Source organism: Lampetra fluviatilis, chromosome 22 (genome assembly GCF_964198595.1).
Source record: "Lampetra fluviatilis chromosome 22, kcLamFluv1.1, whole genome shotgun sequence".
NCBI lineage: Eukaryota > Metazoa > Chordata > Hyperoartia > Petromyzontiformes > Petromyzontidae > Lampetra > Lampetra fluviatilis.
Genome location: NC_136296.1, coordinates 2029221 through 2054854, shown reverse-complemented (window position 1 = coordinate 2054854; position 25634 = coordinate 2029221). Strand labels below are relative to the sequence as shown.

Here is a 25634-nt window from a genome sequence, read left to right as displayed (position 1 = left end):
GTCGCCACGCGGCCTCGGTGCGGTGCTGCTGCGGGGAGTTTACCGCTCCCCCCCCTCTTGTAGCGCCTCCACCACCCCGCCTCGGCCTCCTCCACCGTCGCTCTCCCGCGCCAAGCAGCAGCAGCAGGAGGAGGGAACACGCGAGGCGAGTGGGGGATCGACACCCCACCACCCCCCACCACCACCCCCCAACCCCCCTCACCACCGAAAGAACCAAGAATATTAATCCCTGCAGTCACTAAAGCTTTAAATCAAGAGTTTATTGTTGTTGATGTCAATGTAGACGCCAGCAATACGGCACACGCGACACCTGTTGACAATTGCAATCTGCGTCACACCTCGTGGAATCGACCCCAATAACTCGCGGAGAGCTCACTTAGCTCCGGCTGACGTGAATCCCTGTTTGACGTGGTGGCCTCTTCTTGTTGCAATGTTTCACCTGCAACCCCCCCCCCCCCCTGTGATATGGAACTTGGCATTCATAAGGGTTGTCCAAGGGTGTCAACACAGCGGATAAAGGCATACACACGTACACTCACAGACACACAGACAACTCGTTATGAGGTATATACAAAGCAGAGAACCGCATATTTATGAGTCTAAGACTTGCATCTCAAAGATGTTCAGCGTGTGTGTGTGCATCAGGGCGATGTTGCCCCTCCGCTGCTGGGTGATGGGTCTCCGCGTGTGCCTGTGCAGGTCGTGGGAGATCCGTTCGACAAAGCTTCATGTCGGTCAGTGCGGGTCGGTGAATCGACTTTGAGACCCAAGTGCAATTTCATTGACCTCTGAATAAGGTTATACACTCCATAACAAAGGTTTTTGGGTTAGATCGCGTTGGATATAAACGTGTCGTTAAACCCGCCGCCACCCGACACAGCCAACTAGTAAGGTTTGTCACGTACACAAAATATGCCAATACGTTACTAGTACAGCAGCACACCGGATGTGTTGGAGACTCGCGAAAGCCCTCGTGTTAAACAGGCTATCCAATAATATGTGGGAAGCCTCAACCTGGTGATCCTATAACCCCGCCCGCTGCTCAGGTTGCCTCACCTGGGCCCATATAAAGGAGTGGAGAACGAGGCGAGAATTTTTTAAAATACCGATTTTTCACAGAAGCTTAATCGGCAGACATACTGTGGCACCACCATGTTTACCGGTCAAAGCGGGGCGCATTGTAAAGTGTACTGCAGCGGGCAAATTAACTGCTATCAATGAGACTGAATAGAAAGCAAGTCTATAAACCGTTTACACCTGATTGATGTGGCAGTTCTCGACATTATTTACTAAAAAAATGTTTTGTTTAAGATATGGTACTTTGAAAATTAGAATACTGTATTAAATTGCAGTGTTGCTCGAGGTGGTTGTGGCTTGAGGAACCCTGTGTCCAGCAGTAGAATGATCATGGTTGATTATGATGTTGACACAATGATACTGCACTGGAACTTATGTTTTATTTCACAAAGTGCGAATACAAAAACTCGTGCGAGCATCTCAAGGATCGTTTTTAAAATTGCACTTGAGACTAATTTTAAGCTTTACGAGGCAAACATAAATTATAACTGATTAAAGCTGGGATTATATAGTAATTGACTAAAAATTGTACCCGACTGCTTTTGTTGTGACCGATTACTCGAGCTCCTTTAACAATGGCGACCATCAACATCCTGCCTTTCGAAGGTGGGAAACCCCCGACAAGCCGACCACATCGTGATGCAGCTGGTTCTCCTGTGATGTCACTAAGCCCCACCCATCATCTACCATCAAGCAGTGCACATGGAAACAGAGGTGAGACTCTTTCCACTATCTTCCAGCCATAGGATAAGGAATGGAATGATAATCGGTAAGAGTCATCTATTAAATTTCGATTTAAAGCTTTCGTGACTGAAGGGATTCATCTTCTTGGTTCTTTCGGTAAAGTCACGTAGAAGGGAAGTAATAAAATAATGAAAATAAAACATAATAAAATGAAATAATTCTCACGACGTTTCGGCTACAACGCAAGCAGCCGTCTTCAGGTGAAGAATGAGACACTACCAAGCTAGGAGCTTATATATAAACTGGGTTGGAGGTGGAAGAGCGCCTTAACAAAAAGAATGTGCATATGAAGAGGAATTTAGCATATTCATGGAAAATGCGTAGGAGGTGGGTGGGGGGGTTTCAAAGTCATATTATGCCCATGCATTATGCAGGATCAGCAGCACCAAGGGGGGGTGCAGGGAGTAGCATTAACAAAGGAAAGGAATGTTATTGATATGTAGCTGCAGTTACTAAACAACCACGTAGAAAACTAAAGTATAAACTACATAAAAAACTAAAGTATAAACTGCATAGCACCATCAGTATACTTACTATACTCTACAATAAGCTGAGTTACTAACAGCAAGTAAAACATTACAATTCTACGTCGTAAAAATTATATAATATGCTTCCATCTAAACTTTATTCTCTTACATCACACGAGCATATACCGTACTATATACTGCCATAGATAAACCCAACATTAAATTACATACTGTATTACTATAAACCACCCTATACCTTATACATTTCAACATAACACTATGTATTATTCTACCCACCCTAATGTGTATCGAAATGGTTTATTACGTCCTTCCAATGATTGCTAAGCCAGAATCCATCTTCTCGGTTAAAATTGTCTCTGTGTTTGTATATGTGGATTGCCTCATGAACGAATCTCTCATGATAGCCAGATGGCTTGCAGAGAACCTCTGTCTTGGAGAAGTCAATGTCATGTGAGCCCACTGAGTTGTAACAGTGATCTGCCACGGCTGAGGTGTTTGTCCTACCGTGTTTCAGGTCAGCTTTATGTTCACGGATGCGGTCCGAGACATGTCGTTTGGTTTCCCCAATGTAACTGCTACCACAGAGGCAACTTAGTTTGTAGACACCAGGGTACTGTATGTCTGGAACCACATCTTTTACAGACGGTACCAGATCACGGATTTTATGTACTGTGTTGAATCGGACCTGGATCTTGTGTTTAATCAGGATTTTGGAGATCTTTTTTGTGACCCCAGCAATGTAGGGTAAGGTGATGGTCTTGAAAGGCTCCTCAACAGGATCCTTCTTGATTGTTGGAGTGATGGCTTTGCGGATTGTGTAGTCGGAGTAACCATTAGCCTTAAGAGCTTGGCGTACGTGTTTGAGTTCACTGGAAATGTGTTCATGGTCGGAGATGCTTTGGGCTCTATGATATAGAGTCTTGATGAGAGAATTCTTCTGGGATGGATGGTGGTGGGAATCCGGTTTTAGATAAGCATCCGTATGGGTGGTTTTCCTGTAGACAGAGTGGCTCATTGAACCATCAGGTCTCCTTTTGATTAGGACATCCCAAAAGGGTAGCTTGCCATCATTTTCGACTTCCATGGTGAATCTGATGGCTAGGTGTATGGAATTGATGTGGTCGAGAAATTGGTCTAGAGCAGGCCGGCCATGTGGCCAGATGACAAAAGTGTCGTCTACGTACCTCTTCCATAAGGTCGGGCGTAGAGTGGCAGTCTGGATGGCGTCCGTCTCTGCATAATGCATGGGCATAATATGACTTTGAAACCCCCCCCCACCCACCTCCTACGCATTTTCCATGAATATGCTAAATTCCTCTTCATATGCACATTCTTTTTGTTAAGGCGCTCTTCCACCTCCAACCCAGTTTATATATAAGCTCCTAGCTTGGTAGTGTCTCATTCTTCACCTGAAGACGGCTGCTTGCGTTGTAGCCGAAACGTCGTGAGAATTATTTCATTTTATTATGTTTTATTTTTATTATTTTATTACTTCCCTTCTACGTGACTTTACCGAAAGAACCAAGAAGTCATCTATTAGTATTGCTTAAATAATCGGATGGACCATCTCAATAACTGACACATCTTACAACACATGGCGATGTTGACCACATTCTCATTGTGCGGGCCGTTCCGAGTGCCCGTGCCCCAAATGAAATGTCGGCTGTGATTGGTGCTGTTACCAGGGATGCAGGGCAGTGATAGCGCTGGTGTGCAGGTGGAGAGCCGGCCGAAGGGACAGGCTCACAAGAAAAAGACAAAGAAGAAGAAGAGGCAGAGTGAGGTGGTAAATCTTCTGGCTGAGCTGCCCTTCCTTCACACCGACATCTCCGCAGAGTTCAGCAGTAAGAAAGCACGAGGCAACCCACGCACATGTGTGACAGTGGGGTACTGTTTGCATGCATGGCTGTTGCTCTTGTTATTGTTTTTATTGTTTTCTGGAATTTTGGCTGAGGTAGGCAGCTTTGGAAGTTGCTGTCGCCCTGCCTGATTCGTGTTGCGTTTGCCTCTGTTCCTTGGATCACATTATTTTTTTATTCTCTTTCTCTTGGGTGTTCTCATGCCAATTTTTTTTTTTTGGGCTTTGTGATGTCACGTTTTGAGATGCAATTTGCATAAATGATGCTATATAACAAAAACATTATTGTAAACAGTTTGCCCTCAGGTGTTATTATTTGAGGGCGCTGCGGTGGCGAGATGTTAATTACCTCGCCTGATATACAGGAGGTTGTGGGTTTAATCTCGACCATGATGCCTGCATATTTGAAGTTTGCATGTTCTCCCCCGTGGTCGTGTGAATTTTTCCCCAGGTTCTCCGGTTTTTGCCTCCACATTTAGAATCATGCATTTAGAGCATTTGACTGCTATAAGTTTCCTCATGATAAGCAACTTCGTTGAGCTATTGTTTGTCGCCAGGTCACTTCTGAAAATAAGCTATATATCTCAGTGAGCCCTACCTGGTAAAATAAAATAATTTGCAGTTGTTTTATAGTTTAGTTTAATGCTGCATTACACTGCAAAGACCTAATGAGTGTGCCCAAGGACTTCACTACTGCATGCATTTGTGGCCAACAGTTATAGCCGAGTGGCAAGCAGATTTGCCTTTCAAGTCGGTTTCTATTGCGCTTGTAGTTTCATTAGCTGCTCTGCTCTGTAATTACCATGGGGAATTAATAAAATTAGACTCTGGTACAGGGTGGCCTTTAAAAACCCTGAGATGTTTGCAAGCCTGGGTATATTTTGTACCGGTATTTGCTGGCCAAATGTCACGTTATATGTATTCACAATTGTGGTAGCGGACACACGCAGACAACTAAATTGTTCAACGTTTTCTCCTGTTCGTATATTCTAAATAAATTAATGTATCCCTGTGTTCGTGTGGTGAAGAGGAACTCGTTTGATTTTCACTGCCTCAAGAACATTTGTGAATGTCAGTCAAAGAGCAGCACCAAGGAAAGAGGAAACGAAAAGGATGGGAGAATGAGAGGAAGGGAGACGCAGCCGACACTGATGAAAAGAAGCGGAGACCAAACTACTTTGTGGCGATTCCCATCACCAACAACAAGGTAGAAGGGACTCTGTAGTGTCATCCCGCGTGTCTCTCAATGTGAGCCAGATATTCTATGATGGAAAAATCATGCCTTCAAAAAACGATAACTACTATGAGAATAAATAATTTAAATCTCTGTTACATAACATCAACTTAATGAAATGTAAAACCATTTCAAGTCCTTTCATTAAATTAAGGTATAAAAAGTTAGTGTTGCACATAGACTTGGCCTCGCTTTAATCATAGATGGGAGGCATGGATGTGTTATGTTAATATGGTACGAAACAATACATATACAATTCCTGTAGTAATTGCAGAGGTATCACTCTTCTATGTATATAAACGTGAAAGTCTGTCTGTCCCGAATATAAATCCACACCGCTAAAGCTATTGCCACCAAACTTTGCAGGGTTACCTTTTGAAACCCTGCGGAAAACCTTAGCTACATGGCGAGTCGAAATTTTATATAGGGGGCCCGGCGCCCCGCAAATGGCACCCCACACGCTTCCAGTGACGTTACCATCCCTAATCGAGCACATATTCACCTGGCCCTGCACATCTAACAGTTACACAATGACCCACTCATGAAGTTAATCTAAAATTGCCGTTGATTGTATCACCCAAAACACCGTTGATGATTCCAATCAACGGTCAACCTCCGTGATCACACCCATCTTGCCGTGCGAGACAAACAAACCGCATTAATGTTTCAAAAAAGGTTCACTGTATTCAGAAGGAGGGGGTCTATTGCGTTACAGGAACTGTTAAGATGTTGCTGTGCCATGGGGCCTGTAATAAATGTAATATAACGTGCCACAATGGAGTACGAAATGATACTGCGTATGATTGTTGGCAAATGTGCTGATTAATCATGAAGCATGTAATCTGCAAGTAGCAGGGTAATGCGGCATGCCGCAGCAGTAGCTGATAATAGGTCTTATTGACCAGACTTTGACATATATTGAACTCAAAAGGGAAAACAATATATATTCAGTGACCCCCTCCTGAATATAGTGATTGAGCCACTCTACATTAACAAAGGATATCCGCAAGTACCCAGGCAACGCCGGGTATTTCTTGCTAGTTATAACATAAAGCATACATTTTTTCATGAATATTTTGCCAAATGTGGTCAAGTAACTAAGTGAGGTGGAGTAACTTTAAGCAGGGTGGTAGCGTTGTTGAAGTGTCCATAGCGAGCCTACGTGGCTGCCCTGTTTATCTCGATGGGTGTTCACAGGTGGCAGCTGGCATCCAGGCCGTCCAGGAGGGAGTGGTGCAGCGAGACCCAAGACTGATGCCGGCGCTCATTCCCGTTGCCACGCTGCACATCACCATGCTCGTGGTCCACCTTGCCACGGAGCAGGTTAGCAAGTACGTAAACTTGGCCTGGCACTCGTGAAAACGCTCCACACTTCTGGCTGTCGCCTGATGAGGCTGGTTATAATTATCGGCGAAACATCGTACTCGAATGTTGTGCATTTAATCTCCAACAACGGTGTGCTGAACTAGTAACTAATTCATACTCTCTGGTTCTTTCGGTAAAGTCACGTAGATAGAAAAAATAAAAAAATAAAGCACGACGTTTCTGTCGCAACATAAGCGGCCGTCTTCAGGTGAGAAAAATTATCTGCTTTTGTGGCTGTATATAGGCACGAGAGGGGGGGGAAGGAGGAGTTTGGCTGTAGGAGTTAGACACGGGAGGGGGGGAAGGAGGAATTTGGCTATAGGGGTTAGGCACGGGGGAGGGAGGGGAGGAGGAGTTTGGCTGTAGGAGTTAGGCACGGGGGAGGGAGGGGAGGAGGAGTTTGGCTGTAGGAGTTAGGCACGGGAGAGGGGGGGAGGAGGAGTTTGGCTGTAGGAGTTAGGCACGGGAGGGGGGTTGAGGAGGAGTTTGGCTGTAGGAGTTAGGCACGGGGGGGAAGGAGGAGTTTGGCTGTAGGAGTTAGGCACGGGGGCGGGGGGTAGGAGGAGTTTGGCTGTAGGGGTTAGGCACGGGGGGCGGAAGGAGGAGTTTGGCTGTAGGAGTTAGGCACTGGAGGGGGGGGGGAAGGAGGAGTTTGGCTGTAGGGGTCTGGCACGGGGGGGGAAGGAGGAGTTTGGCTGTAGGAGTTAGGCACTGGAGGGGGGGGAAGGAGGAGTTTGACTGTAGGAGTTAGGCACGGGGGGAGGGGAAGGAGGAGTTTGGCTGTAGGAGTTAGGCACTGGAGGGGGGGGGGGAAGGAGGAGTTTGGCTGTAGGGGTCTGGCACGGTGGGGGGGGGAAGGAGGAGTTTGGCTGTAGGAGTTAGGCAGGGGGGGGGAAGGAGGAGTTTGGCTGTAGGGGTTAGGCACGGGGGGGAAGGAGGAGTTTGGCTGTAGGAGTTAGGCACGGGAGGGGGGGGAAGGAGGAGTTTGACTGTAGGAGTTAGGCACGGGGGGAGGGGAAGGAGGAGTTTGTCTGTAGGGGTTAGGCACGGGGGGGGGGGAAGGAGGAGTTTGGCTGTAGGAGTTAGGCACTGGGGGGGTAGGAGGAGTTTGGCTGTAGGGGTTAGGCAGGGGGAGGGGAGGAGGAGTTTGGCTGTAGGGGTTAGGCACGGGAGTGGGGGGGGAAGGAGAAGTTTGGCTGTAGGGGTTCACAGGGGAGAGGGGGGAGGGTTTGTGGCGTGCATGTATGGCTGGGGCTGGAGAAATTAGCAAGTAAATGGACTTGTAGTAATCGGACAACAAGACACACTGGTGGGTGAGTGAAAATCATAGCAGTTAAAATTTTACGCGGTTGATCACATCCTTCTAATGATTGCTTAATCTGAATCCATCTTCCTGATTATTGTTTTGTCTCGGTGAAAGATGCCATTCCGGACATGCAATGTCCTGGTGTCTATAAGCTGAGTTGTGTCTTACGGCAGCAGTTACATTGGTGAAACGAAGCGACGCGTCTCAGACCGGGTTCGCGAACACAAAGCGGATTTGAAACACGGCAGAACCAACACCTCGGCGGTGGCGGATCATTGTTTCAACGCTGTGGGCACACATGACATTGTTTTCTCCGAGACCAAGGTGCTCTGCAAACCCTCACGCCACCATCAGAGATTTGTTCACGAAGCCATCCAGATATACACAACAGCAGATAATTGTTCTCACCTGAAGACGGCCGCTTGTGTTGCGACCGAAACGTCGTGTTGTCTTGTATAATTTTTTCTATCTATGTGACTTTACCGAAAGAACCAGAGTATGGATTCCTGTAGTCATGTAAGCCTCAAATCAAGATTAGTAACTCATTTTCATGTTTTGTTTAGGTGACAAAACCTGATGAATTGGCCGTGTTGGGTGGTGGCAGGTTTAACGACGCATTTATATTTACACGATCTAACCCAGAAATCTGTATTATGGGCTTTTAATCAAGTCTGCCTTTCTTTCTTTGGATCAGTGGCATAGCGGGCAGGTTCGCAGGCGTTGCAGCTGCACGGGAACTCACTGGCCGGTGGGGCCCATGAACTGGGATACGAAGAAAGGGAAGGTGGGGGTGGAGCGGCCACTGGCTGTTGGCTTGGGACCCCTGGCAGTACCGGTTGTAGGCGTAAGCCACGTAGGCATTTGCCTTGGGTGTTAGAAGATTGTTGGGACTTGGGAGGGGTGGCCATGTTAAGTTCTGCAGTGTTGGTGGCTCTGATTGAGAGGTGCGTGCAGTCAATTGTGCATTCTCCCTGACATTGTTCATCTGCCTCACAGTCAACACTCATTCTTTTAGTGGCATTCATGTTAATTGCCCCTCAGTTGTTATGCATGTTTAAAGCATTTCTCTTACCTCATTTTCTTAGTGAGTATTATTCTGCAAGTCATGCAGGTATGGTTTCTCTCGAGGTACTATGTGGTTGGCAGCAAAGGGCCGTGTCGCAAAATCCTTTGTTTCATTGTACTTCTGTGCTCCCACGTCTATGCCTGCACATCCACGCTCCCCACGTTCATCCTACAGCATGTGGAAGTATTATCAAATAACCCCCACAACTTGCACAGCGGTTGAGAGGTCCTCATCTAGCAGTGTCTTGACGAAAGGGATGTAAAATGTGTGTGCTTTACAGTGCTGTTAGTGCCATGGAGCTCTGCCAGAAGAAGTTGAGAACTCTTGTGCCGGGACCACCGGTGGTGCTACCATTTGAGGGCATTGGAGACTTTAAAAATGAGGTGGCATTTGTCAAGATATCTGATGGACACCACATGTCCATACTCAACGAGATTGCAGGTACGGCCAGAACCGATCACCGGTGCCACATGGAAGACGGGAAGATTTTAAAAAGGGGAGGTTCAGGGTGGACGGGAGATTAAGGGGATCAAGGGGATGTAGGGAGGCCTGTGTGTATCCATTAAAGAGGTGCAATATTTTGTTAATGTCAGTGGAGGCCAACCTCTATGCTTTACTCAGTGGCAGATGACAAATGCTTGCCAGTGCGGAGACACTTTGCATATTTGTAACTTTACAGCATTCAATGTGAAGTGATAACTGAAATCATGGACGTGGCACTTGCTATTATTATTGTTTGATCTAGATATCTGAATAAAAAAAAGTTAGAGGCATGGCCACAAACATATTTAACAAGCTTTTACGGGCAGCAGAAGGGGAAATTGCCCATCAAAAAATTCAGTTGTCTCAGCCCAACACATTTCAGTTGTTGCCGCTCCCCACAGCAGCAGCACAACCTTCATCTAGGCCATGATTCTTGGCTCACTACCCTGTACACAGCTACAACCTATCGGGGCCGCACAGCTATTCACATTGCTCCTGCATAGATGGCTTTGTCATGACATCAGTTTGGCGCGAAGCAAAGAAAAATCCCAGAGACAGGAAGAGGTTCTTATGTTCGAATTATACCAATTTAAATCTTCAATAATGTTCATTTAAAAAAGAGGTCCTATAAACAAAATATATGGTGATTACAATAATATTCTTTCTGTGAAGATATTTTACCATTGATCTAGTATATTTAAGCATTCTATCCTGGTACGTTTCTTAGTGCTCTTTAGGTTGCAGTTGTCAAGTAATATTCAACATTCTGGTTTCAGAAACGATCTATAATTGCTTTGAAGAGAAAGGCATTGCTGTGGCAGATGGAAAAGCCTTCAAGCCTCACCTTACTTTCATGAAATTGTCAAGGGCTGCAAAGCTAAGGCGCCAGGTATTTAATGCACACTCACTACAAATCTGGACAGCTAAAATGGTTGAATGTTTACACTTTGGATGTAACTCATATCACCCGTGATACAATCATATGCTGCCTCAGTGGACTTTCACTGAGGGGCATGCCGTGGTGGTGAGATGTTAACTACCTCACCTGGTATGCAGGAGGTCATGGGTTCAATCCCGACCCTTATGCCTGTATATTTGGAGTTTGCATGTTCTCTCTGTGGTCGTGTGGATTTTTCTCCAGGTACTCCAGTTTTTCCCTCCGTGTTCAGAAACATGCATTTACAGTATTTAGCTGCTACTTCGTTGAGCTATCATTTGCGGCCAGGTCGCTTCTGAAAAAGAGCTACATAACTCAGTGGGCCTTACCTGGTTAAATAAAAATAGTTTAATCGTATCAACATGACCTACCTCTGTTTTTAAAAAGCATTATTGTTTGGAGACTTTTAAAATAGCTATTGAGAATGGTGGATGTAAAACCCTTTACACACAATAAGATGCTCTTGTGATTTCGAACAAATGATCTTGCACTGCCTTTACCCACAAAGCACCTGTATTATACACACGGTCTGGTTAAGTACATTCAAGACAATTTGTTTTTAAACAGAAAGTGTAAGAGACGTAGATTGTCAAGAGCTACGCTGAACTAAGCCACTCCGTAGGGTTCAGTGGGGAGTCTGCACCTCAAAAGTGCCAGACTAAATAAAGCAGTCAATCATTGTTAAAGCACGCTCGGTTGTTTCCTGAGACTGCTGTACTTTTTCATTGCCTCCCTTGCAGAAGGGAAACTGAGGTCTTTGTCTCTGATGCCACAATGTTCCACCAGCGTAATGCCAAAATGGGCTAGGTCTTCGGGGGCTGAAATGCACATTATAAAAAAAAATTGACAACAACTTAAGCACATTTTTTTGTACGTTCAACATTCATTTCAATAGTCGCAAGATATATAACTTCAGTAATTTGATGTCACAACACGATCTGTGCAGGTGTAGGTAGTGGACCTGCAGACGAGTGCCCTTTTCAAAGTGTTTTACACTTGGCCGTATATCTCGGATATCGCTGGCGTATAAAACAACGTGATTGACGGTGTGGCAACAGATACTGTTGCCAATAGTTTTCGCTATTCATTAAGAATGTCTAGACAGCAGTTCATACCCATCGAGAAAATACTTTTTACTTTCCTCATGAAAGTGAAACTTACGCTCCATAGGCACCGTGATGCATTTATAACGTTTTCATTGCTCGTGTGATAATATTGATACAGGCTTCATTTCATTATGCCTTACATTTACAGTAACGCTCTTTCTGTCATGTGACTGGAACTGGCTTGTTCTGGGCAGCGGCCGGTGGATCGCACGCTCATCGTGTGCACGACACGCACAGCCTTTAATGTTGCCATCGTATGGCTCCAAGTATATCAAATAGCTCGTCCTGTTTGTGCTTATTTTTTTTCTGTGTTATCCTCTCTTGCCTATGGCCAAATCACCCAAGATGGGCATGATTTCACCATATGCCAGACTACTCAGGATTGAGAATGTTTGTACACGGATAATATTATAAACTAGCTTTTTTGCCCTTCCAAGGATGGGTGTATATTGCAGTAAATCTGAAATATTCAATAGAAAAATTGTTCAGCTCATGATTATTAATGAGGGGGGGGGGGTTGCCATATGTGGAGTGACATCACCCGCTAATGGTTATTGGGGAGGGGTGCGGCATGTGGAGTGCACGACCTTCTTGTGCGTTCGTGTAAATTTCCACGCTGGCATGAATATTAATAAAGGGGGGGGGCCTCTTTTGCAGTGACGTCACACACGGATGTAGCACTTTGCTGCGTAGATTTATTTTTTACTGTCACTTTCTGTAAAGAAACGTCATTTGAAGAGATTTTGCATAATAAATTATTTTATTTAGCTCGACCTTCCCCTGCGTTAGTGTAAAAATCCACCCACTCAATTAATGAAGGGGGGGGTGGGCCTCATGTGGAGTGACATCACGTGCAGGACACACACACATTCTTGGCTTATTATAGTAGTAATGTTCAGTTAAATCTAGTGTCGTTTTGTGCAAATTGCATCTCACAATTGCTGAGGAAGCACAAACCAGCTGGGAAACAGTAGCCAGACAGTAAGCCGGCACCAAGAATTGCCCAAGCTCTGCGGTCCCTCTATACAAGATGTTTTCATCCACAGAAAACCCACACGTGCGAGAGGGCAACAGTATCGCGGTATACGAGGGAAAGATGACGTTAGTCCGTACTTGTACTGCATTTTCCTGGCAAGGCAGGTTGTGGCTCCCCCTTGACGCCCAAGGGCTGGGAGTTTTTTGCAACATTCGTGTGATCCACCGACCCTCGCCTCCACAGTGCCAGACTACAGGCGACTACCATACACAAACAGGTTGTCCTTGGGCTTATACCATTACATCCCTTCTTATGTTTGATGTTTTTTTTCGCTAATGTTCAACACTTTTCAGTGGATTCACCAAATAATCCAAGTAGCACGTCGCCGAAAAGAGTCTTAGGACTCGATGAGACTGTCTTGGGTAAAGGGAGGGCATAACGAAGTCTCCCTCAGATTGTCAAGAGGTTGTGTTTAGTGAATGCTCCTGTTTCCCCCAGTGGTTGCGACCACACGAATCTGAACTCTTTCGGTGTCACCCATGATTATTGACTACAGTGATTTTTTTTGTATCATGGCATCACCCCACATCTTCAGGAATCGTGTTCTGCCATAATTGTAAGAAGTCGTGAATAAACAGACCCCGTGTGCGATACTTGGGACAGGGCATCAGGAAGATCGACCCGAGCCTCTATGAAGACTCGAAAGAGGAGTCCTTCGGGGGGGAGCTGCTACATCGACTCGATTTGTGCGCGATGCTGAGGAAGAAACAGCCCAGTGGCTTCTACCACTGTGAGGCCACGATAGCTCTTGGTAAGTGATGTGCTCGCACACGTTCACCGTGACGGAGATTCAGATAATTCTCGCTTTACCTGTGGCTACATTATCCGACTTGTGGGTTCACCTCGCTTTTGTGGGTTCACCTCGCTTGTGAAATGAACTATCTATGGGTGCGCTCATTAATTCCATCACTATTACGAGCTGCTCCTCATTCGTTAAGGGGCAGTGAATCGGTGCCCTTGTGACGTCTTAACGTTTATCGGTAAATGTAAACGTGTTATTTGAACAATTTAACAAAAACAATGTTTTCATTATTTTTTTGGAGAATTTCCCGCCGGTTAACTGTGCGTAACGTGTTTTCTGCATTTCCCTGTAGCGTTATAACCTCATTCTGCATTTTCACCAACATTCCACATAAGTAAACAATACGTATTGAGAGGAAGACCTCACAGAGAATGACTTGACGACGACGACGACGACATAGGAGTTTGGTGCCAGAAAGATGTGGCACTACTTGAGCATATTGGCACAAGACAGAGAAGAGTGGAAAAAAATAACGACATATCGCAGTGGACACCTACGAGCTACCTGCCTATGGATCGTGATGCTGATGATGATGACGTATATTTTACAGGGTAGTTGTACATGTGTTTGGCTTTATCTTTGTTTATTCTTTTATTGGGTCATCCATCAACCCCCATTACCTGGGATAACTGAGAGTTTACTATATTGCACACTGTTAGAGAAGCAGCTGCATGTGAAAGATGCAAATTTTAGGCAGACATACCGGGTTTCAAACAGTGGCTTGTTTGGTTGTTGCTTCAGCACCGCTGCCATTTAACATCAGTTTGCCACTTTGCAATGTTAAAATAATCGTGAGAACACGTGTGGATATAAGTCTTTTTAGTTTTTGAAATTATTATTTACATTCCAAGCTCTTCTACCTCTCTCCCTATGTCAGAATAATTCACTGAAACGGCAAAAACACTGCACATTGATCGTGGGTCACTTCCTTCCCATCACGTAAGGGCGCGTTATTTCCAGAGAACAACCACACAAGCCAGATGGTCTGAATAGCCCACTCTCATCATGTCCTTAACAGCTATAATGGATGATGACATCACGGTATGATTTCTGGTGTCTGCCCATTGAGTGTCTTAGCCAAGCATCAGTGGTACTCTATTTCAGAGAAGTGATATATTTTCTCACGCAAGATTATTCGGTTTGAGGCTGAGCTAAGCCAAATCAGGTGACCGAGCGAATGTATCTTGTCGTTGGTGGCCAGGTTGGGACTGCCAGCTGGGTGTCTTTCAGGGATTGTCACAGCACCTGTTGTGGTGGTGACTCAGTGCTTGTGACGCAGGCATTTAACTTCATGGTGATCGTTATAACTCTTACAATTGTTTTATTTAATCGGCTCTCTTTCACAATCAAGCAGGCGAGGGTTAATATGAGAAGGTTTGATGAGCCCAAAGAGATGATAAGCATTTTCTTGAGACAGAAAACGCATGGCAAGACAGGCACTCATAAAAGAGCAATCAGATGTCGGTTGAGATAACTACCATGCCGTAGTGTGGGATCCAGGCTTATTGATGTACCCGGGGCATTTGTGTAGCCACAGGTTGTAGATCTACTTTTCATTCATTCAATACATAATTTGAGTAAGAACTCGCCTCCACTAAAGAGGGCATCACAATACTTTACAGTATAATTTAAACAAATATATTCCTACTCTCTGGGTCTTTCGGTAAAGTCACGTAGATAAAAAAGTAATAAAAAAATCACGACGTTTCGGTCGCAACACAAGCAATCGTTTTCAGGTGAAAAAATATAGCAAGATAGCTGCTGAAGCAGGGCATTATATAGGCCTGAGATGGGTGCAAGGGTAAGTGGGCGGTGTTAGAGAAGGAAGATCGAGGGCTCCCCAAAGCTGTTGGGCTGGCCATTGTATTGTGAGAAATTAGCATGGCAATGTAGCCACCGTCACATCGAGGAATGCAACTCAGAGAGTCGGAAATAACTGCTAACATTGGCAGGTAGGATGGAAACATCACAGCCAGTTATGACTTAAACTGGTTAATAATGATTGCTCAGTTTTGTACCCATCTTCTCGGTTGAAATTTTGTCTGTGTTAAAATATCTGGATGGCTTCATGAACGAATCTTTGTTGATAGTCAGTAGGTTTGCAGAGTTCCTTCATCTTGGAGAGATCAATTTCATGTCTGCCCACAGCTTTAAAACAATGATCAGCCACGGCCAAGGTATTGGTCGTTCCATGTTTCAGATCTACCTTGTGTTCACGAACACGATCCGAGACATGTCGCTTAGTTTCCCCAATGTAACTACTGCCGCAGACACAGCTTAGTTTGTAGACACCGGGGTATTGCATGTCAGGGATCACATCTTTTACAGATGGGATCAGATCAAGAATTTTATTTACTGTGTTGAACCTGGTTCTTGTGTTTGCTCATGATTTTGGAAATGTTTTTGGTAACCCCTGCTATGTTATGGCAAGGTGATGGTTTTGATTGGGTCCTCAGATGGTTCTCTCCCAACGGTTGGGGTGATAGCTTTACGGATAAAATCAAGATATATAAAAATGTAAAAATGAGAGGATATACTCAAGGAAAATCTAAAAAGAAAAAATTAGTCTTGCAGAGTTTCCTGAACTGTATGGGGCACTGTGGGCTTACTATTATACATCTCATAGGGTACACAGTCCATCATAATCGTATTGCTTTTTCTGATCAATATTTTCAGATCGTGGTTATTGTTAATTTTTGTTGAAAACGAAACCGGTTATTTATTAATGAAGTATTTACAATTTCTAAAGTTGTGGGATAAACATATGGCTCTTATCGTTATACTGTATATTATGAAAATGTATATGGTATCGTCAACAAAAATATATAGCAGAAACTTTCCCTAATCGTTACACACGATGCATGTGGCTGGTGTAGGTGACCAGCCCGTTGTGAAGGAGGAGGAAGTAGAACTGGCGGCATTGAGCAGGCGGCTGGTGGACACGGCTGTGAAGAGGGCGGTGCTGCAGCTCATTCACGAGACCCAAGTGCTGCCTGGCGGCACAGAACACATTAAGCAGCACCCGCGGCCTGCGGGAGACCACCCTGACATGCCGCCGCGTCAGACAGAGTAGTGCACGGAGGGTGGACGGAATAGATGAGTGCTCTCACAAAAATACAAGCGGCTTCAGAAACCAAACGTGGAATCTGTGAACTGCTGCAACAATAGTGGTAATGCCACTTCCGTGATGGGTGTTTTTCTTTTTTAGAGAAAACATTTTTTTGCATTTTCCCAGATCACTTTGGCGATATGTTGCCAGGAATTGTTGAAAGCGAATACAAATATATGTTTGGGCTCTTTCGTGGAATGGTTTTTTCTAGTATATATAAGGATTTAACGGTTGGTGTGCTATGTACAGTTAAATCGTAAAAATATTGTTTTTAAAACATTTAGCTTTGTGTTCCTCTTGGGTATTTTAAATTCAATTTGTTGTCAGCGTGAAAAATTACATTTTTAAATGTAATTGATACGTGCATTTCCATTTTAGAAAAATATGAAAATTCATTAACTTAGTTAATTCTGTGTTTCTTATAAAAAATATAATAACTGGCCTGAAAGCAAGTCAAACACGGAGTTTGAGTAGTTGAGAACTGGCGTCCATTTTCCGGTGAGATTTAGATTTTATGAGTTTATGAATATTGGGATAAAATTGTCAAATATCTGACAAACCATACATGAGCGTGTGTGTTCAACAGTGTCACCCTACAGTGATCAGCAGTCGTCTCGTGGTTATCACCTTTTGATGAGCGTCGCGTTTTACATTTGGAAACCACAATTGTGGTTGTCATGACTAAATTGATCACAAATGTCCTAGCTTACTGCTTTGACTTAATTTAAAACCAGTTTGTGGCGATGTTATTAATTGCTCTAGTGTTAACATGTTGTTTTCATTGCATCCTGCTGATATGTAACTCCCACTTATTATTTTAGGATGCATTTTGTGTACCATGAGTTGCACCAAAAAATATATGCATTTACGATGCATTCACGTGTGAATGCCATGCAGTCTTTACGAGTTGCAGCGTGTTTCATCAGCATTTTAGGACTCGGCCATCGGCGATTGTGCATCTTGTGTGATTTTTCTCGCTGGAATAAGATGTTAGTAAATGAAGCTCTCAACCATTAGATGTTAGAAAATGAAGCTCTCAACCATTACCATTCTGTTGCCCTCTCCTGTCCTGACCTAGCACAATGCCTTCACTCGCTACTTGGTGCCGACTTGTGCCATGGAAGTCTCCAGTAGCAGAAGAGCTTGCTTGGCACCGTGCGAAAGATACACGCTGTATTCTATTACAAAATAGCTCTCCAGCATCGTACATAACCTGGAGCATCATCAACACCTTCATCCTAAAATTATTTAAATGTATTATTTGATGATTCGCTTCCACGCAGCACTAAGGCGAATCTATAAAAATTGAAAGAAAAAAAATAATTGTAACCGTTCGGATAGCTACCGCCTTAGTGCTGCGTGGAAGTGAATAATCAAATAATACATTATTTAAATGCATGCCTATAAGCGTCACCATACTTTAATAGAGATTACCGTTGGTACGGCTATTTTGATACACCCGAGATAGGAAGGACAATATCCAAAGGGCTCGCATAATGCACATGCATAATGTACGTTGACTCATTAATCCCCCCCACTTTGCACAAGAGCACAGAAGCGTAGTCACCACATCTACGCCTCTATATAAGGAACTAAACAGACTTTTCCAAAAATCTGGCTGTCGCCTGATGAAGCTAGTTGTAATTACTGGCAAAACGTCGTACTCAGATTGTAAATGTTTTGGCTTAGCTCTCCAACACACCGGTGTGCTGTACTAGTGACGAATTGGCATGTTCTGTTTACGTGACAACCCTTATTAGTTGGCTGTGTCGGGTGGTGGTGAGTTTTAACGACACATTTATTTACACGATCTAACCCAAAAAAAAGTCTATTATGGTTGTAGTTGGTTATTACTATTTCGCTATTTTTGCAGCACGTTTCGATTGTTATCGCAGGATTTTGCTTTTTTATTTAAACCACTGCTTTATAGGTTATTTGTTTTTAAAAACCAGTTTAAGGTCAGTTACATGAAAATGATGCAGTTTAATGGTGACTTTAAATGAAATAGCACCGCTTAGTGGTAGTTATTTTTTTTTAACCTCAGGATACATTATTTTCCTCAATCTTTGTCCCTTCAGCTCTCTTGTCTAGCTTCTCCATCATAGAGGTCTCTCAAGGCCTCCACTTCCCCCCATGGGCTGCGTATTCTCACACAATCTGCCCTTTCCCATCCTTGCCACGTGTCCAGTTTTTATTGGAAATTGCCCCTTCACACTCGAGCGTCTCGTCGATCCGAGCGACCGTGTCCTCGCAGGCTCACGCGGCTCCATGTGCAGAGGAGGCTGCATCGCAGGTGCAGTTGTGAGATTCACACTCGGGATGCCTGCTTTCAGGGACAGGCATTGAGCTACCCACTGCACTGCCTTCGTGAATGTAACAAATGCTATGGTTTTGAAAATGTATTGAAATAAAATATATTTTACTGATTCCCTTAACTACTCTTTGGTTTTTTTCTTCTTGGTTCTTTCGGTAAAGTCACGTAGAAGGGAAGTAATAAAATAATAAAAATAAAACAATAAAATGAAATAATTCTCACGACGTTTCGGCTACAACGCAAGCAGCCGTCTTCAGGTGAAGAATGAGACACTACCAAGCTAGGAGCTTATATATAAACTGGGTTGGAGGTGGAAGAGCGCCTTAACAAAAAGAATGTGCATATGAAGAGGAATTTAGCATATTCATGGAAAATGCGTAGGAGGTGGGCGGGGGGGGGTTTCAAAGGCATATTATGCCCATGCATTATGCAGGATCAACAGCACCAAGGGGGGGTGCAGGGAGTAGCATTAACAAAGGAAAGGAATGTTATTGATATGTAGCTGCAGTTACTAAACAACCACGTAGAAAACTAAAGTATAAACTACATAAAAAACTAAAGTATAAACTGCATAGCACCATCAGTATACTTACTATACTCTACAATAAGCTGAGTTACTAACAGCAAGTAATACATTACAATTCTACGTCGTAAAAATTATATAATATGCTTCCATCTAAACTTTATTCTCTTACATCACACGAGCATATACCGTACTATATACTGCCATAGATAAACCCAACATTAAATTATATACTGTATTACTATAAACCACCCTATACCTTATACATTTCAACATAACACTATGTATTATTCTACCCACCCTAATGTGTATCGAAATGGTTTATTACGTCCTTCCAATGATTGCTAAGCCAGAATCCATCTTCTCGGTTAAAATTGTCTCTGTGTTTGTATATGTGGATCGCCTCATGAACGAATCTCTCATGATAGCCAGATGGCTTGCAGAGAACCTCTGTCTTGGAGAAGTCAATGTCATGTGAGCCCACTGAGTTGTAACAGTGATCTGCCACGGCTGAGGTGTTTGTCCTACCGTGTTTCAGGTCAGCTTTATGTTCACGGATGCGGTCCGAGACATGTCGTTTGGTTTCCCCAATGTAACTGCTACCACAGAGGCAACTTAGTTTGTAGACACCAGGGTACTGTATGTCTGGAACCACATCTTTTACAGACGGTACCAGATCACGGATTTTATGTACTGTGTTGAATCGGACCTGGATCTTGTGTTTAATCAGGATTTTGGAGATCTTTTTTGTGACCCCAGCAATGTAGGGTAAGGTGATGGTCTTGAAAGGCTCCTCAACAGGATCCTTCTTGATGGTTGGAGTGATGGCTTTGCGGATTGTGTAGTCGGAGTAACCATTAGCCTTAAGAGCTTGGCGTACGTGTTTGAGTTCACTGGAAATGTGTTCATGGTCGGAGATGCATTGGGCTCTATGATATAGAGTCTTGATGAGAGAATTCTTCTGGGATGGATGGTGGTGGGAATCCGGTTTTAGATAAGCATCCGTATGGGTGGTTTTCCTGTAGACAGAGTGGCTCATTGAACCATCAGGTCTCCTTTTGATTAGGACATCCAAAAAGGGTAGCTTGCCATCATTTTCGACTTCCATGGTGAATCTGATGGCTGGGTGTATGGAAATGATGTGGTCGAGAAATTGGTCTAGAGCAGGCCGGCCATGTGGCCAGATGACAAAAGTGTCGTCTACATACCTCTTCCATAAGGTCGGACGTAGAGTGGCAGTCTGGATGGCGTCCGTCTCAAATTTCTCCATGAAGATGTTGGCTACAACCGGAGATAGGGGGGAGCCCATTGGGGTGCCCTCAATTTGCTTGTAGAAAGTTTCATTCCAAGTGAAGTATGTATTGGTTAAGCAGTGTCTCACCAGGGGGGGTACCCCAGCATTCAGTCCTTGATGAACCAAGTCTTCAATGATTGCGATGGTGTCAGGTACAGGAACCTTGGTGAATAAGGAAACCACATCAAAACTGACAAGCAGGTCGTCTGGGGACAGGGCAATCCCCTTGATTGTCGATACCAGGTCAGTAGAGTTTAGTACTGCAGAGGTGGTTTTTCCAGTGAAAGGCCGTAGAATTTCAGACAGAAAACGAGCCAATTTATAGGTGGGGGAGTTGATAGTAGAAACAATGGGACGAAGAGGTGTATCTTCTTTATGTATCTTTGGCAAGCCGTATAATCTTGGTGGCCTGGCTGCAGAAGGTTTCAAAAAAAATTTCTGATTCAACCGCATTATTTGATCAGACCAAACAGTTCTCGTTGAAACCTTATGGAAGAGGTACGTAGACGACACTTTTGTCATCTGGCCACATGGCCGGCCTGCTCTAGACCAATTTCTCGACCACATCATTTCCATACACCCAGCCATCAGATTCACCATGGAAGTCGAAAATGATGGCAAGCTACCCTTTTTGGATGTCCTAATCAAAAGGAGACCTGATGGTTCAATGAGCCACTCTGTCTACAGGAAAACCACCCATACGGATGCTTATCTAAAACCGGATTCCCACCACCATCCATCCCAGAAGAATTCTCTCATCAAGACTCTATATCATAGAGCCCAATGCATCTCCGACCATGAACACATTTCCAGTGAACTCAAACACGTACGCCAAGCTCTTAAGGCTAATGGTTACTCCGACTACACAATCCGCAAAGCCATCACTCCAACCATCAAGAAGGATCCTGTTGAGGAGCCTTTCAAGACCATCACCTTACCCTACATTGCTGGGGTCACAAAAAAGATCTCCAAAATCCTGATTAAACACAAGATCCAGGTCCGATTCAACACAGTACATAAAATCCGTGATCTGGTACCGTCTGTAAAAGATGTGGTTCCAGACATACAGTACCCTGGTGTCTACAAACTAAGTTGCCTCTGTGGTAGCAGTTACATTGGGGAAACCAAACGACATGTCTCGGACCGCATCCGTGAACATAAAGCTGACCTGAAACACGGTAGGACAAACACCTCAGCCGTGGCAGATCACTGTTACAACTCAGTGGGCTCACATGACATTGACTTCTCCAAGACAGAGGTTCTCTGCAAGCCATCTGGCTATCATGAGAGATTCGTTCATGAGGCGATCCACATATACAAACACAGAGACAATTTTAACCGAGAAGATGGATTCTGGCTTAGCAATCATTGGAAGGACGTAATAAACCATTTCGATACACATTAGGGTGGGTAGAATAATACATAGTGTTATGTTGAAATGTATAAGGTTTATAGTAATACAGTATATAATTTAATGTTGGGTTTATCTATGGCAGTATATAGTACGGTATATGCTCGTGTGATGTAAGAGAATAAAGTTTAGATGGAAGCATATTATATAATTTTTACGACGTAGAATTGTAATGTATTACTTGCTGTTAGTAACTCAGCTTATTGTAGAGTATAGTAAGTATACTGATGGTGCTATGCAGTTTATACTTTAGTTTTTTATGTAGTTTATACTTTAGTTTTCTACGTGGTTGTTTAGTAACTGCAGCTACATATCAATAACATTCCTTTCCTTTGTTAATGCTACTCCCTGCACCCCCCCTTGGTGCTGTTGATCCTGCATAATGCATGGGCATAATATGCCTTTGAAACCCCCCCCCCGCCCACCTCCTACGCATTTCCCATGAATATGCTAAATTCCTCTTCATATGCACATTCTTTTTGTTAAGGCGCTCTTCCACCTCCAACCCAGTTTATATATAAGCTCCTAGCTTGGTAGTGTCTCATTCTTCACCTGAAGACGGCTGCTTGCGTTGTAGCCGAAACGTCGTGAGAATTATTTCATTTTATTATGTTTTATTTTTTATTATTTTATTACTTCCCTTCTACGTGACTTTACCGAAAGAACCAAGAAGATGAATCCCTGCAGTCACGAAAGCTTTAAATCGAAATTTACTCTTTGGTTCTTTTGGTAAAGTCACGTAGGCAGGAAAATAAAATAAAAATTAATATATCACGACGTTTCGATCGCAACACAAGCGGTCGTCCTCAGGCTGAACCAGGAAGAACAGCGAGAGAGCTGTTACAAAAAGAGGTTATATATGTTGGCGAAGGGCAAGCAGGCGGGGTCTGAGCTGGAAAGGAATTCCATCCCCGGACGCAAGCACGTCAGTTGTGTTAATGGGGGGAGATTAGGGAAAGAGAGATTAGCATGAAATGAGCTTCCATCGCCGCATAAGAGTATCACCCCCGCATATGCGCATAACAGCAGTGTTAATGGGAGACTAGGCAGAGAGATAAGATGAATTAGCAAGTTAGTGTCATGTCTATGTGTAACAAGCTGCGGCGCTGCCAACTGCGTCAACGCAAGAGAACCACCACAACGGTGGTCGCGCCAGGAAGACACAGCCCATCACATAGCCAGAACCATTCATACATCGAGGCTAAGGGAGCAGAGATGGCTATGTTAGTGAGACCCCAGCCCGTTAATGCAGAGGCACCCAACAGGGCAATGCAACTCAGAGAGTCGGAGATAACAGCCCAACGGCAGGGAAGAATGGAAGCACCACAGCAAGCTACGCCTGAGGACGACTGCTTCTGTTGCGATCGAAACGTCGTGATCTATTTTTATTTATTACATTTTTCTACCTACGTGACTTTACCGAAAGAACCAAAGAGTATGGATTCCTGCAGTCAGGAAAGCTTCAAATCAAGATTTCCCTTTAGTACTTACGATTTTCTTCACTATTATTATTGATCTAAGTCAGTCATTGAGAATATTGCAGGTTTTGAACCCGTGATCCGAGTAGCCCAGATCTGGCTTAGTCTCCACTCAGCTACGGACATGTTGAGGCAATGCCTTGGTTTCCCACTCATGAAGAAGCTAAGATGATTTATGCTCACTCTTTGGTTATTTCGGTAAAGTCACGTAGGTAGAAAAATAAAATATAATATATCACGACGTTTCGATCGCAACACCAGCGGTCGTCCTCAGGTGGAAAAAAAGCTTCAAATCAAGAATGATTAATGCTCCTTCTGGCAGCGCTTGGCATTATTGGAGAGACTGCAGACTAAACCCAGGCTGTGATGTGGTCGAGTGGAGCAGTGTTTTGCGCACCGTGCTATTAACTTGATCACCTGAGTTTTACTCCCGGCCATGGCCAACGTGAGCGGGCAAGTGATATCAGTCCCGGCTCTCGGGCCTCAAACAATCTGAACTGAGCAGCCATGGTGATGTATGGTCAAACTACCCCCATGACCAGCACGGCTTGAGGAGGCCTTCATCCGTAGCTGAGTGGCGAGTTCACATATTGTGTTCTATTTAAAGCTTTCGTGACTGCAGGAATTCATCTTCTTGTTTTTTTCGGTAAAGTCACGTAGAAGGGAAGTAATAAAATAATAACAATAAAACATAATAAAACAATTCTCACAGTGAGAATAAAACATAATAAAACTATTCTCACTGTGCGAATTGTTATTATGTTTTATTTTTATTATTTTATTACTTCCCTTCTACGTGACTTTACCGAAAAAACCAAGAAGATATTGTGTTCTGTTGGTGCTCACTGCAAGTAATTAATATTTGTTTAAATTGTGGCTCTTTTTCAGGACAGGAGGCGGGCGAGGGGAAAGTGGAACTGAAAACATTGCTCGAGTCGGAGCGACGGAGTGTGATGGAGAAACTTGCCGAATTTAAGACGTTTCTGACGCTTCCTGAAACGGTACAAAAACTTAAACGTGCACTGGCAAGCAATGTGGAATGACCTCGCAGTAGCCAACCATTTACATTTGAGAATGGTGGTTTTCGTTTAAATTGTTGCTTTTAGGGAGTGTATTTCTGTGGGTTATTTTTAAATGAACGAATAAAATATCAAAAGGGCAATGTGGTGGGCATGAGAGGGCAGTGCAGCATCACCAATGTTGTGCTTTACTTCTATGCTCCTGCATTTATTCTCCCACCGTCAGCAATCCACACTGATCAGCATGGTTAACGTGTGATCGTATGAACCCTGGCAACCTGCACAGTGTGGGAAGGCCCTCATCGAGCAGTGGCCTCACACGAGGGCTCCACGTGTCCACGTCTGTTGTGTTCGTGGTCAAGTAGCATTGGGCAGTGTTTCCTTTTTATTTGCAGTCCCGGGTCGGTGGTGGACTTTCGCACTATAATGGCAGGAAACAGATTCTCCACGGAACAATAAATTGGCTTCCCATCAAACAGTGCATTATTGCTAACAAGGTGGTGCACATTTTACGCATCCCAGAGAGGGTAAGAGGCAGAATTGACTGGCGAGGATTATAAACAAGAGCATTGTTTAAACGTGGTTCATTTGGCTGTATTCGTTCCTGCTCTAAAGTGGATCCGTACGAGGAAAATACCAGAAGCAATTGTCATTCTCAATAACCTTTATTGCTTCCTTGAGAAATTTTACAGATATATATGTAGAATTCATTGAAGAAACCGAAAGTCCAGATTCGGCGAATGCGTTTATTTAAATGGCAGAAGCAGCTCCTCCACACACATATTTAGACGATGCACAACCTGAGAAGATCAGAGGACATTGCCCAGTCCGGGTGGACTGCACTGTTCCATCTACCGCACAGCCCAGATCTGGCACCGTCAGATTTCCCTCTGCTCGGCCTCGCTCACGACTCGGGCAGCTTCGCCTTTTGCCCGCATCAAGAACCGAGAACGGTGCCAGAAGTTTTTTTTTTAAACTGGGACA

General features: G+C 44.1%; 1 protein-coding gene across 4 annotated transcripts; it reads left to right on the top strand.

The window, feature by feature from the left end:
* Nucleotides 1-24876, top strand: LOC144938450 (A-kinase anchor protein 7-like). 4 transcript variants are annotated; one of them, XM_078866265.1, is made up of 10 exons: nucleotides 1-145; nucleotides 700-734; nucleotides 1684-1791; nucleotides 3995-4153; nucleotides 5244-5374; nucleotides 6599-6732; nucleotides 9419-9579; nucleotides 10398-10510; nucleotides 13304-13451; nucleotides 16379-18983. In XM_078866265.1, exons 3-10 carry the CDS (start codon nucleotides 1737-1739, stop codon nucleotides 16573-16575), a joined length of 1098 nt encoding a protein of 365 aa, XP_078722391.1. In that variant the 5' UTR covers nucleotides 1-145; nucleotides 700-734; nucleotides 1684-1736; the 3' UTR covers nucleotides 16576-18983. The 4 variants fall into 4 exon arrangements, with proteins under 4 accessions (XP_078722391.1, XP_078722389.1, XP_078722388.1 ...); XM_078866263.1 differs by lacking the exons at nucleotides 1-145; nucleotides 16379-18983 and adding an exon at nucleotides 24520-24876 and having other exon boundaries at nucleotides 201-734; XM_078866262.1 differs by lacking the exon at nucleotides 1-145 and having other exon boundaries at nucleotides 201-734.
* The last annotated feature ends 758 nt before the right edge of the window (nucleotides 24877-25634 follow it).

Excerpts from the sequence above, each read along its gene's own strand:
- LOC144938450 (XM_078866262.1), top strand. The coding sequence starts at position 560 with ATGAGGTATATACAAAGCAGAGAACCGCATATTTATGAGTCTAAGACT. Across the intron at positions 5,375-6,598 it reads TTCCCATCACCAACAACAAG|GTGGCAGCTGGCATCCAGGC; the intron begins GTAGAAGGGACT and ends GGGTGTTCACAG. Across the intron at positions 9,580-10,397 it reads CATACTCAACGAGATTGCAG|AAACGATCTATAATTGCTTT; the intron begins GTACGGCCAGAA and ends TTCTGGTTTCAG.